Raw genomic sequence first — 14,857 nt, 5'->3', positions numbered from 1 at the left:
TTGCTCGCAGAAGGCAGTGGTAGCAACAAAAGAGGGCGTCGGCATCTCAGATTTGTAAAGAACGTCAAGTATGTATCTTAGAATAACAGAGAGCTGAGCTAGTTGGTACGTATTCATTCAAGTATGTACTCGTGCAGCCGGAGGACACAGCGACTGAGGCATCCGGACAAATTCTTTAGTGATCAACCCCAGCATAATGCGTGATGGTCTGTAATTATGGTAAAATGGCGTTTGTAAGGATATGGGTGGAATTTCTGCATGGCCCGAATTACTGCCAGGCATTCCTGTTCAGCGTTCGTGAGTGCGCAGCTGGCGTAAGCGACGACTCTCCAGTTGTGTCCTGCTATGGGAGGATGGCACCAATGCCATGGCCGCTAGCATCAGTGTGGTGTGCAAACAAGCAGGGGCATGCTCATCGAAGTGACATAGGACAGGGTCAGATGTCAGCGCAAGAAATGTCGCAATAGTTTGTCCAAGTGAAGGCTGTGCCTGACGTCAGCAGCTTGTGTAGTGGCGACGCACTGGAGGTGAAGTCGCGGATGAAGCGGCTAAAATAAGAATCGAGGCCCAGGAAACTAAATAAACAAGAGCCTTGCGGCCTGAACCTTGTCTCACACACACAGATGTGTGTGTGTGTGTAAGGTTATAATGAGTAACATTGGTGGCACTTGCCCGCTTTTCTCTCTTTCTCCTGTGGAGCATCAACGCATCTCTCCCTGGCCTGTTTTCCCCGCTGCCGCGCAAGCAAACTACCAGTTAGCCCCTGTTCTTTCTCGCCACGGCAACCGTTCTCCCTACCTCTCTCTGTCCGCCTGGGAGAAGCCGCGAATGTGTGCCTCGACATGCCCACTCTCGCGCTGCCGGCAACGTGTGCTGCTGCTGCTTGCCGAGCGAAGGTGCTTTCCGCCGGTGTCCACGTACCTCAAGATATTACGACGCTATTTTCAACTTGGTTATGAGAAGGCACAAACATGTGGACTCGTTCACTGTGCTAGCATTTGACACCAAACTGTGCTAAATAAAGAACATGCTGGACATAATCAGGAGCTGCTCATCCTATCAAATTTTTTATCACCAATCCACACGCCACATTCATCAGTGCAGGTGCCCTTGTAATGGTGCCTACTCATCTGAATATAAGCCACTGTGGGTAACTTAAAACAAAGCTTGCTTGATTATCATATAAAGAATGCATAGAATAAGCACACGTGGCTACACCTGTTGAAATCCTCGTTCCTTCAGCCTTCCCAGCAAAGCTTTTTCCAGGACCTCTGGTGATTGGGCCACCAGGTACATGGCCTCTGGTAGCGAGTGGACTGAGACAGACCTGGTGGAGAGACACATTCTTGTGAGTGACAATACATTGCTAACTGTAGCATCAAAGCCACAGCGTCCCACATTTAAAGACGATAGTCTTTCTTGGGGAACTTAAACGCAGAAATTTTGGTTTGTCTGTCTGTCTGTCTTTCTGTTTGTCTGTGTGTCACCCAATTCGGCGACCCGGCCAAAGTTGAACCACTTGCTTACCGCCCACCCATCTTGAACTGGTACGGCTGTTCATACCTGTAAACGTTGTCGGCCAAAAGTAGATATTACGCATATCTGAGGTGCAACATCACTAGGTAATTATTAGGTGGTGTGTTCCTTTAATAGAAAGTACACAGATACGTAATTTTAAAGACCCTAGTTTCTTAAGATGCGCTGAAAATGCAGCTGCACTGAAAATGCCATATGTGCGCCCAAGAACGCCCTCTGCCACGGAGGAAGGAAACCCTCTGCAAAAGCTCATGTTTCCCGACGTATTGGCAGATGGCGTCCATATCTCACGCAGCGCCTCCTCTATTGTCTTTATACGGCATTTGCAGCGGAGCACGCAGATACGCGGCCAATTTTTTTTCACTGAGAGTTGTGCTTCCACAATGAAATTACCTATCGCAACATTGTTTACAGACGCAGAAATTTTTTCACAAAAGCGCCAGGAGACGGTGGAGGGAACTCACACAAAGTCTTCCAGTACAGAGTTGTCCACAAGTGGCAGGGTGAGCAATGTGTTGTCAGTGTGCCAACGAGCCTGGATGATCATCTGGAGCACCACAATCCCCGATAGGGCCGGACCCAGCCATCCCTGGTTGGCCACTATGTCAATGATGGCCTGAAATGATGCACACGTGAAGAGACCTGTGAGGCACACTGGGCAAGGGTTTCTTTGGCAGCCAAATAGTGTTCATCATTAGCGTATCTTATGCCATGCTTTTAGTGAGCTACATGCAACGCTACATGCATGACTATACGACACTGAGGGGACCACACAAAACCTACATATAATCCAGGCATCCGAAAACTAAGATTGGCCCCCCAAAAAAGGGCACCTGAATAAGCCCGCAGCATGAACCTGCAAGGAAGGTAAACTATTGTAAAAGTGACAGCCAAGTATTTATTTGGAGGAAGTAGAAAGATAGGCGCCACACTCTCAACAGTTCAAAGAAAGGCTTCCTACATATACAGGTGTGGGCATGTGAAAACACAAAAAGAACGATACGTCTTAGGAGTGTTACGCCTGCAAATGAAACTTTGCAAGCAGTCTGTGTGAGCGTGCAGCTGGTGCTTGGCCTCTGCTTCGTGAGCTTGCAATGCGGTGTCTTCAGCACGGTGACGACGTTTCCTTTCACAGTCGAGTTCATGCCTCGTACACAGCTAGCTTCTCCACGGTGCGGACTACACGAGGTCTGCCCATGACGAATGAAATGAAGTCGCTTCGTGAGCTCGGAACAATGTGTCCTTGGCACGGCAATGTCATTTACGTTCACGACAAGAGAGTCGTCGTAAGCAGCTTTGTAAGCAATCATTACATTCTGGTGAACTGTTACTATGAACCCACCAAAATTGGGTGCATGTTATATTCGAATAAGTATGGCCTTTTTCTTCTTGAACGGTACCAGAGGGTGTCATATGAGGTGGGGTCCTTGTAAAATTGTATTATATAATCTAGGCTTTTAATACATTGTTTCTATGGGTGTTTTGCCTAGACCAGACTGATTTGTTGCATAACCAGAGGATGTTATGGCATAACCGCCGACGTGCAGAAGGCGTTCTTACAGATTTACATAAGACCTGAAGATCGAGACGCACTTCGTTTCCTTTGGTTCGAGGAGGTGCCTTGTTTGGGGAAACCACTACCAAGAATACAAGAAACAAGAATGACTAGAGTGCCGTTCGGAACAACGTCGAGTCCGTTTCTTTTGGCTGCTACTATGCAGTACCACTTTAACCACGTCGCACCACTGTTCGAAGAAACAGCCGCAAAGCTCAAAAGAGTTTTTACGTCGATGACTTAGTGCTGGGCGTTTCGACCGCTGAAGAAGCCGTAGAGCTGTACAAACAGACGAACAAGATAATGGAACTAGCTGGCATGAAGATGCAGAAATGGGCGACGAACTGTGAGCTGCTTCGACGCACCCTACAGCAAAATGGAGAAACACTTACGACTGAGTCTCATTGGACCAAAGTGCTCGGGCTGTACTGGAACACCAAAGAGGATAAACTTAGCGTTAACTTGGACTCGGTCTTGAAGACTGACAGTCCAGGGAATACCAAGCGAGTCGTACTTCAGACTACCTCCCGGATTTTCGATCCGTTGGGTTTTTTATCACCATTCACCATACGAGCCAAAATGCTCTTTCAAAGAATCTGGACCCAAGGTCTAGACTGGGATACGTCGCTGCCTGAACCGCTGAGCGATGAATGGTGCAAATGGGTTGCAGAAATAGGATATCTTAAAGACTTCTCCATCAGCCGACGATCTTTCAATGATCTTGAAGGTGATCATACACGATACCAACTACATGTATTTACTGACGCGAGCCCTCATGCATACGGGGTTGTCGCGTATTTGAGAGCAGAAGACGCATCTGGAAGAACCTTCATCCAGCAGCTTCTAGCCAAAGCAAGAGTTGCTCCGCTAAAACAGCTGACGTTGCCAAGACTTGAATTAGTAGCGGCTTGCCTCGGAGCTAGGTTAACGGCATTTCTAAGAGACACACTACCACGGAGCACTCCATACTACTGTTGGACTGATTCCAACATCTGCCTGTGCTGGATACAGTCTATAGCAAGAAAGTGGAAGCCGTTTGTCTGTAACCGGGTCATTGAAATTCAAGCTCATACAGAACCAAGTTGCTGGGGTCACTGTACAGGGAAGAACAACCCAGCCGACCTTGTGACAAGAGGTTTGTCAGCCCGGATTCTCAAAGAGAGTAACTTGTGGTGGTATGGCCCCGATTGGCTAGCTGCAGCTCCGGAAACATGGCCAAAGAGAGAAGACGAGGCCGCTAATTCTAACGCTACATTAATCGAAGCGAAAGAACAAATGGAGATCGTATTGGTGTCTAACTGTACAATATTAGAGCCCATACTAGACACGAACAAGTACAGTAGCTGGCAGAAGATTGTTCGGATAACAGCATGGGTCAAGAGGTTTATATACAATTGTCGCAAGAACACCCACCCACAATGGGAAGGCCCCCTACGTGCTCAAGAAATACGAGCAAGCGAAGAAGTATGGCTGAAGACCATGCAGTTGCGGGCATTCGATAAAGACATCGTTGCACTATCTAATGGCAGGACACTTGAGAAAAGTTCGCGCATACGAGACCTTCATCCGTTCTTGGACAAAAGGGGCATCCTTCGCATCAAAACTCGCCTCGACAATGCAACGACTTCGGACGACGTGAAATTCCCAGCACTGCTACCACCAGACCAGCACTGCGCGCACCTCATTGTGAACGACATGCATCGACGCATTCTTCATGGTGGTGTTAGTGCTACGCTCGCTGAACTACGTGAAAGGTTCTGGCTTCTTAGGGGGCGTCAGTGTGTCAAGAAAGTGATTAGTAAATGTGTTGTGTGTGCGCGATTTCGACTTAACGCTATTTCGACACCGACAGCACCTCTTCCCAAAGACAGAGTGTCCCAGTCACAGCCATTTCAAGTCAGCGGCGTCGACTTTGCCGGGCCTGTGTTTGTGAAAGGTGATTTCACCGAGAAAGCCTATATTGTTGTTTTTACATGTGCAGTAGTTAGAGCTGTTCATTTAGAATTATGTAGTGATATGTCTGTCAATTCATTTATGCTGGCTTTTCGTCGTTTTGTCGCACGGCGTGGAATACCAAGTGTTTTATATTCCGACAACGCTCTAACGTTTAAAGCAGCTAGCAGGGAATTGAAGTCTATATACGAGATCTTACGAGACGCGCAAGTACAGAACTTTTGTGCGATGAGTCATATTACGTGGAAATTTATTGCTGAGCGTGCTTCCTGGTGGGGAGGCTTCTGGGAAAGGATGATACGAACGGTTAAAGGCTGCCTCCGGAGAACGTTAGGGAAAGGTAGCTTCAACTTTGAGCAACTGAGCACAGTTTTAGCAGAAGTCGAGGCAGTGGTCAATTCTAGACCATTAACATATGTTTCTGCTGATGCTAAAGAGCTTGAAGTTCTTACACCAGCTCATTTTCTAGCACTTGGACGACTAACAGTCCTTCCTCACCATGAAGTTCACGTAACAGCAATGAAGCGCACAGACACACTGCGCCTTTGGAGAGACCGTCAACGCAGGTTAACCGCTTTCTGGAACCGCTGGTATAAGGACTACCTGCTAGCTCTTAGAAGTGCCCACTTCAGCAAAGATAAGGGGAACGAAATTACCTTAAGTATTGATGACATTGTATTGATACGTGATGACAAAGTCCCAATAACATTCTGGAAAATGGGAAGGATTAGTAAGGTATACGAGGGTACTGATGGACACGTTAGAGCATGCAGAATCCGTTTAGCAAACAGCGCGGAGATTACGAGGCCGATACAACTACTATCGCCACTAGAATTATGCAAGTAAATTTGTCGGGGCGGAGGATGTAGAAATTGCGTGCTGGACGGACTGAAAGAGGAAGAAGAGGAGAAGTGGGTCTGGGGCTGGTGTGCTTGAACGGTTCTTACGTACGCCATGTTGGGACGGTATCGCGCAGTGCGCTAATAAAGGCTGCAAAGAAGATTTCCCACATCATCCCACATCATTCCCACAGATGTATAATTGGGTTTCACTGTAGCATTCAATCTACATATAATACAGTCTAACCTCAACACAACTAAGTTATAACCTAAGGTGAAGAAAAAACAGGAGGACAGGAAATGGCCTGTGGGTTGCATCCTCACCTTTTGATAAGCATGAACCAATCAGCCCAACAACATGTTTTCCTAAACCAAGTTATACTTGTAGAGGAAATGGTCGAGGTACAGTTAAGCCATGATATAATCAAGTCAGAAATTTATTTTGTTATATCGAAACTTCAATAAAAGGAGTGTCAAAAAATTTCTATGGTTTTACATAGGCAATGAACGGGCAGTGTCAAAATCTGTGGCATGCCACAAAACCAATAGAGCTGCAATCGAAAATCACATAAAAGCAAAGCAACAACCTAAGTTATGGCACCTTCATTTATGATCGCCTTGCTTGCTGTTTTGCGACTATGGATTGATTCAACAACAGCACCTCTCCACTGCTTGAGCACAGCATTGAGTTGCACCCTTTTACAAAACTGATGGCCACTCTCTGTTATGCAGCACACGTTTGAAAAATGTGTTTGCAAAAACTGCGTGCAACTCAAATGTATGACCTAGCTGAAGTTTCCATTCCTCTGTGGCAGCAGTCAACCTTCATTGTACTGAAATCATGTAAATCACAACTGTCTTTTTTTTACACTATAAGAAATTTCACTTTTTAATAAGCTGTCAAATTTAAAAGCATTCTCTTTTACTTGCCTGTTCAGTTTCTCTCTTGTGGATATAGTAACACAATATTACTGCATATTAGTTAACTCTAAAACTTACACATTTCTTTTATCGTTTTCATTCCCGGGTATATTTCTGTTGTTTCCTCATATGTTTTGTAATTATTGTACATGTTAAAATATTTCATTGCATTTTTCCCCCCTTACACAATGCCTTTAGGGGCTTTTTTTTATTGAAATAGAAAATAAATGAAGTATAAAGACGTTTATTTGCGGGCACTCGGCGACGATAAACGACTGCGACAGTCAAGGCGGGTGCCGACTCTGAGCTGCGCTCTGTCCGAAGAGGGCAACCCACTAGAAGGGGCCGGAGAGGACGACCCACTTCAGAGTTCCAATAAGCTTCGCTACAATTACTCCGGGGGCGAAAAGGGAGCCGCCTGGCGACCTAACAACTTGTCACAATGAGCGGGTCATGGTACGCCTTGAGGCGCTCCACGTTTACAATGTCGCGCCCTCGACGGCGCATGTCCGAGGATGGATCGATTGGTTCGATCAGATAGTTTACAGGGGATGTGCGTTCAACAACACGGTAGGGGCCTTCGTATTTCGGCAGTAGTTTTGAAGAGAGGCCAGGTGCAGTGGTAGGGATCGAGAGCCATACGAGCGCTCCAGGGAGGAACGTCGGCTCAGAAGTGATTCTGTCACCGCTAATGCTCCTCTGCCGCTCTTGGTCATGCGTAGTGAAGGTCTTGGCAAGTTCGCGACATTCTTCAGCAAGTCGGGCGGTAGCAGAAATCGGCGCACACTCAGACCGATCCGGCTTGTATGGAAGGATTGTGTCGATTGTGTGCGAGGGGTGCCTGCCATACAATAAGAAAAACGGAGAAAAACCAGTGGTGCTCTGAGCGGCGGTATTGTAGGCGTAGGTGACGAAGGGCAGAATGGCATCCCAGTTGGTGTGATCGGCGGCTACGTACATGGAGAGCATGTCGCCGAGCGTACGGTTAAAGCGTTCGGTGAGGCCATTCGTCTGCGGGTGGTAAGCAGTAGTTTTGCGGTGAACAACGTTGCACTCTTTGAGAATGGCTTCAACGACTTCCGACAAGAAGACACGGCCTCGATCGCTGAGTAGCTCCTGAGGTGGACCGTGACGTAGCATGAATCGGTGGAGCAGGAAGGAGGCTACATCGCGCGCTGTAGCCGCTGGGAGGGCGGCAGTTTCGGCGTATCGCGTGAGGTGGTCTACAGCGACGATGGCCCAGCGGTTACCAGCAGACGTCAGAGGAAGTGGTCCATACAAATCGATGCCAACACGCCCAAACGGCCGGTCAGGGCAAGGTAGAGGTTGCAGACCTGCCGGCGACAGGTGCGTTGAAGTTTTGCGGCGCTGACAATCGATGCAGGAGCGAACGAACTTCTGCACGTAGCGGTACATCCCTCGCCAAAAGTACCGTTGGCGGATGCGGTGGTAAGTTTTCGATACCCCAGAATGCGCACACTGTGGATCAGCGTGGAACGATTCGCATATGTCAGAACGCAGACTTCGGGGTATTACTAGTAGCCACTGGCGGCCGTCGCCGCTGTAATTGCGTCGGTGGAGGAGGTCGTCGCGAACGGCGAAATGGTGGGCTTGACGACGCAACGCGCGAGTGGATGGTGTTGCCGATGGATCCGTCAGCAAGTCCATCAGTGAGGCAATCCAGCGATCCTTGCGCTGTTCGGTAGCGATTGTCTGAATGTCGATGGAAGAAACGGCAAGGGGAGACACTGAGCCGTGGGCATTGTCGTCAGGCAAAGAAGAGCGCGACAGGGCGTCGGCGTCAGCATGCTGGCGTCCGTTGCGGTACAGTACGCGGATGTCGTAGTCTTGCAGGCGAAGTGCCCAACGGGCGAGACGGCCTGAAGGATCTTTCAATGACGACAACCAGCACAGCGCATGATGGTCGGTGACGACATCAAACGGGCGACCATACAAATAAGGTCGGAACTTCGTAAGGGCCCAGATGATGGCCAGGCATTCTTTCTCCGTGACGGTGTAATTGGTCTCGGCTGTAGTAAGCGTGCGACTTGCATATGCCACGACATATTCCGGGAACCCACGTTTGCGCTGTGCAAGGACAGCGCCGAGGCCAACACCGCTGGCGTCCGTGTGTACCTCTGTAGGGGCCGTAGGGTCGTAGTGGCGTAGTATCGGAGGAGACGTCAACAAACGACGGAGCTTCGCGAAAGCGGCGTCGCACTCTGACGACCACGTATTGAGAGGCCCGTTGCTGCCAAGGAGCTTTGTCAGCGGCGATATGATAGTCGCGAAGTTTCGTATGAAGCGTCGAAAGTAGGAGCATAGTCCTACAAAACTGCGCAGTTCTTTGACGGACGTAGGTTTGGGGTACTCTGTCACGGCCCGAAGCTTGGCTGGATCGGGTAGAATTCCGTCCTTGGACACGACGTAGCCGAGTATTGTCAGCTGCCGTGCTGCAAATCAGCACTTCTTTAGGTTCAGTTGTAGCCCGGCGTCGCTCAAACGGGTCAAAACAAGTCTGAGGTGTTGAAGATGCGTGGAGAAGTCCGGGGCGAAAACGACGACGTCGTCGAGGTAGCACAGGCACGTGTGCCATTTCAAGTTGCGCAGAACGGAATCCATCATGCGCTCAAAGGTCGCGGGCGCATTACACAGCCCAAACGGCATGACGTTGAATTCGTACAAGCCGTCGGGTGTGACAAACGCTGTCTTCGGTCGAGCGTCATCAGCCATGGGGACTTGCCAGTACCCTGAGCGCAAATCGAGCGACGAAAAGAATTCTGCTCCTTGCAGGCTGTCAATGGTGTCGTCTATTCGAGGGAGGGGATAAACGTCCTTACGGGTGATCTTATTGAGTCGGCGGTAGTCCACGCAGAACCGCACAGAGCCGTCCTTCTTCGCAACGAGAACGACAGGGGACGCCCACGGGCTGTTTGAGGGTCGAATAACATCGCGGCGAAGCATGTCTTCGACTTGCTCGGTAATTACACGACGCTCTGCTGGAGATACGCGATATGGACGTTGCCGCAGCGGTGGTTGGGCGCCAGTGTCGATGTGATGCGTGACAGCAGACGTGCGGCCGAGAGAAGTTTGCGCGACATCGAACGAAGAACGAAATTCTTCCAACAGGCAGAGAAGCTGGGAACGCTGGACCGACGTAAGGTTTTCAGCAATTGAGGAAGCAAATACATCAGCGGGTGACGAGTCAGATGTGGAAACAGCACTGAGCGTACGGGAGCTCGCACAGTGCGTGTCACCCGGTGCGTCCATAACTTGTGCGTCTTCGAGGGCTTCCGCTCGGCCGAGACATTCCCCTCGCACCAACCTAACAATGTACGGGGATGGGTTCGTAACGAAAATATCGGTGTCGCCCTGAGTGACTTGCACGGTCGCAAATGGCACCAGCAAACCTTTCCTGGTGAAAACGCGATCAGAGGGGGAAAGAAGTGCAACGGTGTCGGAGAGACCGGTGCAATAGACGGACACAGCCGTTGACGAGTTTGCAGGAACTGTGGTGTCGTCTTTGACGAGTACTTTGGTCGCAGCCGATGGACTGTTCGCCGGCGTCAAATTGGATAATGGTGAGAGCTCTATTTCGGCTGGTGCGCAACGAATTACGGCGTCGTGGCGAGTGAGAAAATCCCAACCCAGGATGACGTCGTGAGAGCATGAAGAAATTATGATGAATTCGACGGCGTACAGAGCGTCCTGAATGATGACACGGGCTGTACACACCGCTGTCGGGTGAATGCTTTGGGCGCTGGCTGTACGGAGGGAGAGCCCGGAAAGCGGCGTCGTCACTTTTCGTAGTAGTCGGCTAAATTTAGCGTCCATAACGGATACGGCAGCTCCAGTGTCCACAAGGGCCAATGTGCGCACGCCATCTACAAACACGTCTACTACGTTCGATGGGCTTTGCTGAGGGCTTTGGCAGTTCGATAGCGTCGCAGCCCTTGCCTCTTGGACTGCGACGACTAGTTTTCCTGGTCTCGGGCGACCGGACGAGGCCGCATCGGTGACAGTGAGCGGCGTCTTGGGGATGGCGAACGGCGGGTAGATGGAGACGGGCGTGAAGTCGGTGACATAGGCGGCGGCGGCTCGTAATATGGACGGCTGTACTGGCTGGTGACGGTCGATCCGACTCGAGGCGGCTGCATGCGATTGCAATAGCGGGCGACGTGACCGGCGCAACCGCACGCAAAGCAGATGGGGCGGTTGTCGGAAGTGCGCCATCGGCTTGCCGGGCTAGGTCCCATCCATGTCGCAGGACGCGAGGGACGAGGTGGCTGCTGGTATGACTGCATGGTAGGCTGTAGTCGTGGCGTATGGATAACGTCGGCGTACGCAGCCGGCACACTCTCTTCGAAGGCCTGAGGCCTGGCGACGGCTCCGGCGTAGGTAAGTGGGGGAACCACAGGGATCGCTGGAGGCGGCCTGGCTACAACTTGCGCGTAACTGAGTGGCGCGGTCGCCCGAGGAGGTTGGTGGTATTCCGGCATGACCTCCGCGATTTCATGCTCAATAGCCCGGCGTAGGGGAGGCAGCAGTGGGGTCGACGGCTGTTCAACAGGCTGCGGGTGAGCGAAGGCCAGTAGAGAGAACTGGCGTGCAATCTCCTCGCGCACGAAGGACTTGATTTCGGCGAGCAAGCCGGAGTGGTCCGAAATAGCCGACATGCCAGCGAGATCGGCGTCGCGCGATGGAGGTCGACGCGTCATCAGCCGCTGCCGGCGCAGCTCCTCGTAGCTTTGGCACAATGTGATGACCTCAGCCACTGTGCTGGGGTTCTTGGCGAGCAGCATGGTGAAGGCGTCGTCGTCGATGCCTTTCATGATGTGCCGGATCTTGTCAGCTTCGGACATGGTGGCGTCGGCTTTCTTACAGAAATCGAGGACGTCTTCAATGTAACTGGTGAATGATTCACCGGCCTGCTGAGCGCGTTCACGTAAGCGCTGTTCGGCCTGCAGCTTACGAACGGCAGGGCGGCCAAACACATTGATAATGGCGGTCTTGAAGTCGGACCACGTTGTAAAATCTGATGCGTGGTTGTTGTACCACAAGCCCGCCACACCCGCGACGTAGAAAACCAGGTTAGTCAGTTTTCCTGCCTCGTCCCATTTATTGGGGACACTCACGCGCTCGTAAATCGCGAGCCAGTCCTCTACGTCGGTGCCATCTGCGCCAGTGAAGACCGGAGGGTCGCGGATACGAGGCACACCTGGGCATGAGGTCGGTGTAGGCGGGGCCGTTTGCTGGGAGGCGTCTTGAGGCATCGTAGGCGGCAGGGTACGGGATCGAAGAGCCAGGGGCATCGAATGAGGGCCGAAGTTGTTGTGAAAGCCCAGCACCCTCCACCAAATTATAAAGACGTTTATTTGCGGGCACTCGGCGACGATAAACGACTGCGACAGTCAAGGCGGGTGCCGACTCTGAGCTGCGCTCTGTCCGAAGAGGGCAGCCCACTAGAAGGGGCCGGAGAGGACGACCCACTTCAGAGTTCCAATAAGCTTCGCTACAGAAGGAGTTGTTGCCACCATTGCTTGGTGATGGCTACCCCTTTCCACATAGTTGTTAAGATAACAGCCCCTTTACAAGCCCCTTTACAAGCCCCTTTAGGGGCTTGTAAACTACCTTTGAATGAAGATAAAATAATATAAAATCAAATAGGTTCAAAATAGAGCACTGCACGGGCCGATTTTTCTGGCCCGACCCGGCCGGGCCCGAAAACGCCATGCTCCGGCCCGCCTGAGCCCGGCCCGGTGTTCTTAAATGTGGCCCGTACCCAGCCTGGGCCCGAAAGGTTTGGGCCCGGCCCGTTTTAGCTAGTTATACCTTGAGCATAAAGGAGGCACTGTCCAACCTTCGGTTATTGTGAAGATACCTGCCGCACACAAGATATTTTCTAGAGATTGTTTTAGGAACTTCTTTCAGTGTCACGACTTTCACTGTACTGTGCATACTTTCGGTGAATTACACGCATAACACTCTTGCGAAATGATTGCAGGGCAATATAAAATATAATTGGAGTTGTAGCTGGCTCTTTCATGTACGCACGCAGTGCTAACCACGCAATCTCATTTTTGCATTTCAAAGAACAACTACAAAATATAACACCTGCATAAAGTGGGGAAAAAAAAATGCATGGCAGACATTTTTAGGCCGAGTATACATCAACTGCATACGAGCTAGGGCTGTTGAGTAAAAGTAGCAAATCTCCTGCAAACTTCATCTATTGCACAATGCAATGAAAAAAAAAAAAAAAAACGTGCTCTAGCTGCTTCTGGGAGGAATACACCAGGCTGGGCAGCGTTACATAAATTAAAGCTGTCATGTTGACTCCTCGGCAGGCAACTGCACCCAACATACACAACGTTTTCGTGTTCAGAACAACAAGGTTCTTTGTCCCTCCCTTCTTCCCCTAGTCACCGCCACTGCCACTCGGGGAAACGAGTGTCTCTCTCTATGGTCTGGCGCATCACCACTAGTAATGGGAAAATCAACAACGGCGTTTGCCCTGGGTTAAGAGTCGCTCCGCATCTTGCACTTGAAAAGCACGAAAAACAGCTCCTGAGATATTAATGACTCACAAGTCACATTGGCCAGTCTACGGGCATGCGAGTGTAGCTGCATACTCGAAATGTTTCCCTAGATACAAATGCGCACATCTTATATACACTAATCTAGGCAGTTTACCGTTGCTTTCCTTACATGGTACCCAAGAACGTCTTTCACTCACTATAATGGCGGAAACTTATATTAGGCGTTTCTTGAAATCCCGTGTAGCATACCGATGGAGCAAAATTGTAGACGTCTTGCACTGTGCAATTTCTGTGCACGCCAATGCACTCCAGGTGGTTTAAATTACTCAAAGCCCTCAACGACAGCGTCTCATATAGCCTGGGTCGCTTCGGGAAGTTAAACCCCACAAAACAACAAAAACAAAGCCACACAACGTACACACGCAATTATACATTGTGAGAATCGAGCGCGCCCTCCCCTTTGGCACCTCGTTCCCCAGCTAGCGTGTGTTGGCCCCGCGCTGCTCGAGCGCCGGGAACCGCCAGGCCTCTTTGTCTGGTGCGAGCCATGCGTCGGCTTCCCGGCGCGCGGGCACGCGTCCGGGCATGACTCGACATGTTCACATGCTCACGCCACCAAGCTAGCTTACGTCACTGTGCAACGCCTGTCCTCATTGGCCGCCAGTGACAACCCCCTTCCCCCTTGAGCTCGCTTCTGTCTCGCGCGGGCTTGCCCGCGTGAGATGCTCCCAGGCTAGCATGAGAGGTTGACGCGCTGCTCTAGCAGGCGGCTTCTCGTTCGTGTGCTCGACTGCTGCCTTTTGTGTGATAGTCGTAGCACCGCTGGCAAGCGTACTCGATCGGTCTTGCGGAGTTCCTTTTACGGCCTGCAAGCCCGTGACTGTCGTACTGTGCTGCATCTTGGGTTAATAAACCCGTGTTGTTTGTTGACCTCCTGCCTCGAGTGCCTTTTCTGCGCCGTGCCGGAGAATCGAAGAACCCGGCCGTAGCGTCTTTGTTCGCTGCGGCAGTGGAGAACGTCGCGTCCCTTGCCGGTCGCCTCGTAGGGTAAGCGTCTCGCAAACCTATCTCCACACAACTGGCGCCCAACTTGGTTTCGGCATGGCAGCGGAGCAGTCCCTCTCGAGGCGCTCGTTCCTGCTCGATCCCGTGGCGACGGACTTGATCTCGTTCGATGCGGACGATGCCAGCAGCACGAGGTTAGCTCGCCTTAGCGGCCCTCGGCTTTCGGCCACCGGGAGAGATCCCGTCTTAGGCCTCCTTTGGTGATGACCGCTCGAATGTGGACTACAGTCCTAGCCTAGCCAGTTTCGGGTTTGCTCAGCTGTTCGAGACACACGCGGAGTACGTGCTTTCGGGCCCCTCCAATGCGTCGTCTCCGCTTGCTGGCCTTTCTTTGTTAGCAGCGCAGCTGAGTGACCAAACCGCCGCACCGGAGCGTCCCTTCCTAGGCCACATGGTGCTGGCATTCACACGCTCGCTGCCCCATCGTTGTCACGAGCGTGAAGGGTTGA

General features: G+C 51.1%; 1 protein-coding gene across 1 annotated transcript in view; it reads right to left on the bottom strand.

Annotated features, from left to right (window-relative positions):
• The window catches only part of LOC119397040 (activating signal cointegrator 1 complex subunit 3), a 623,467-nt gene that overhangs the window by 69,956 nt on the left and 538,654 nt on the right, over positions 1 to 14,857 (bottom strand). Inside the window, exons 34-35 of the mRNA XM_037664465.2 lie at positions 2,001 to 2,152; positions 1,219 to 1,327 (exon numbers count right to left, since the gene is read on the bottom strand). Coding sequence (XP_037520393.1) covers positions 1,219 to 1,327; positions 2,001 to 2,152 — 261 coding nt within the window. The remainder of the gene's footprint in view (positions 1 to 1,218; positions 1,328 to 2,000; positions 2,153 to 14,857) is intronic.

The sequence above is a fragment of the Rhipicephalus sanguineus genome, chromosome 6 (assembly GCF_013339695.2).
Source record: "Rhipicephalus sanguineus isolate Rsan-2018 chromosome 6, BIME_Rsan_1.4, whole genome shotgun sequence".
Taxonomy (NCBI): domain Eukaryota; kingdom Metazoa; phylum Arthropoda; class Arachnida; order Ixodida; family Ixodidae; genus Rhipicephalus; species Rhipicephalus sanguineus.
Note: the sequence above shows the minus strand (reverse complement) of the source record. Positions and strands in the feature narration are given on the sequence as shown.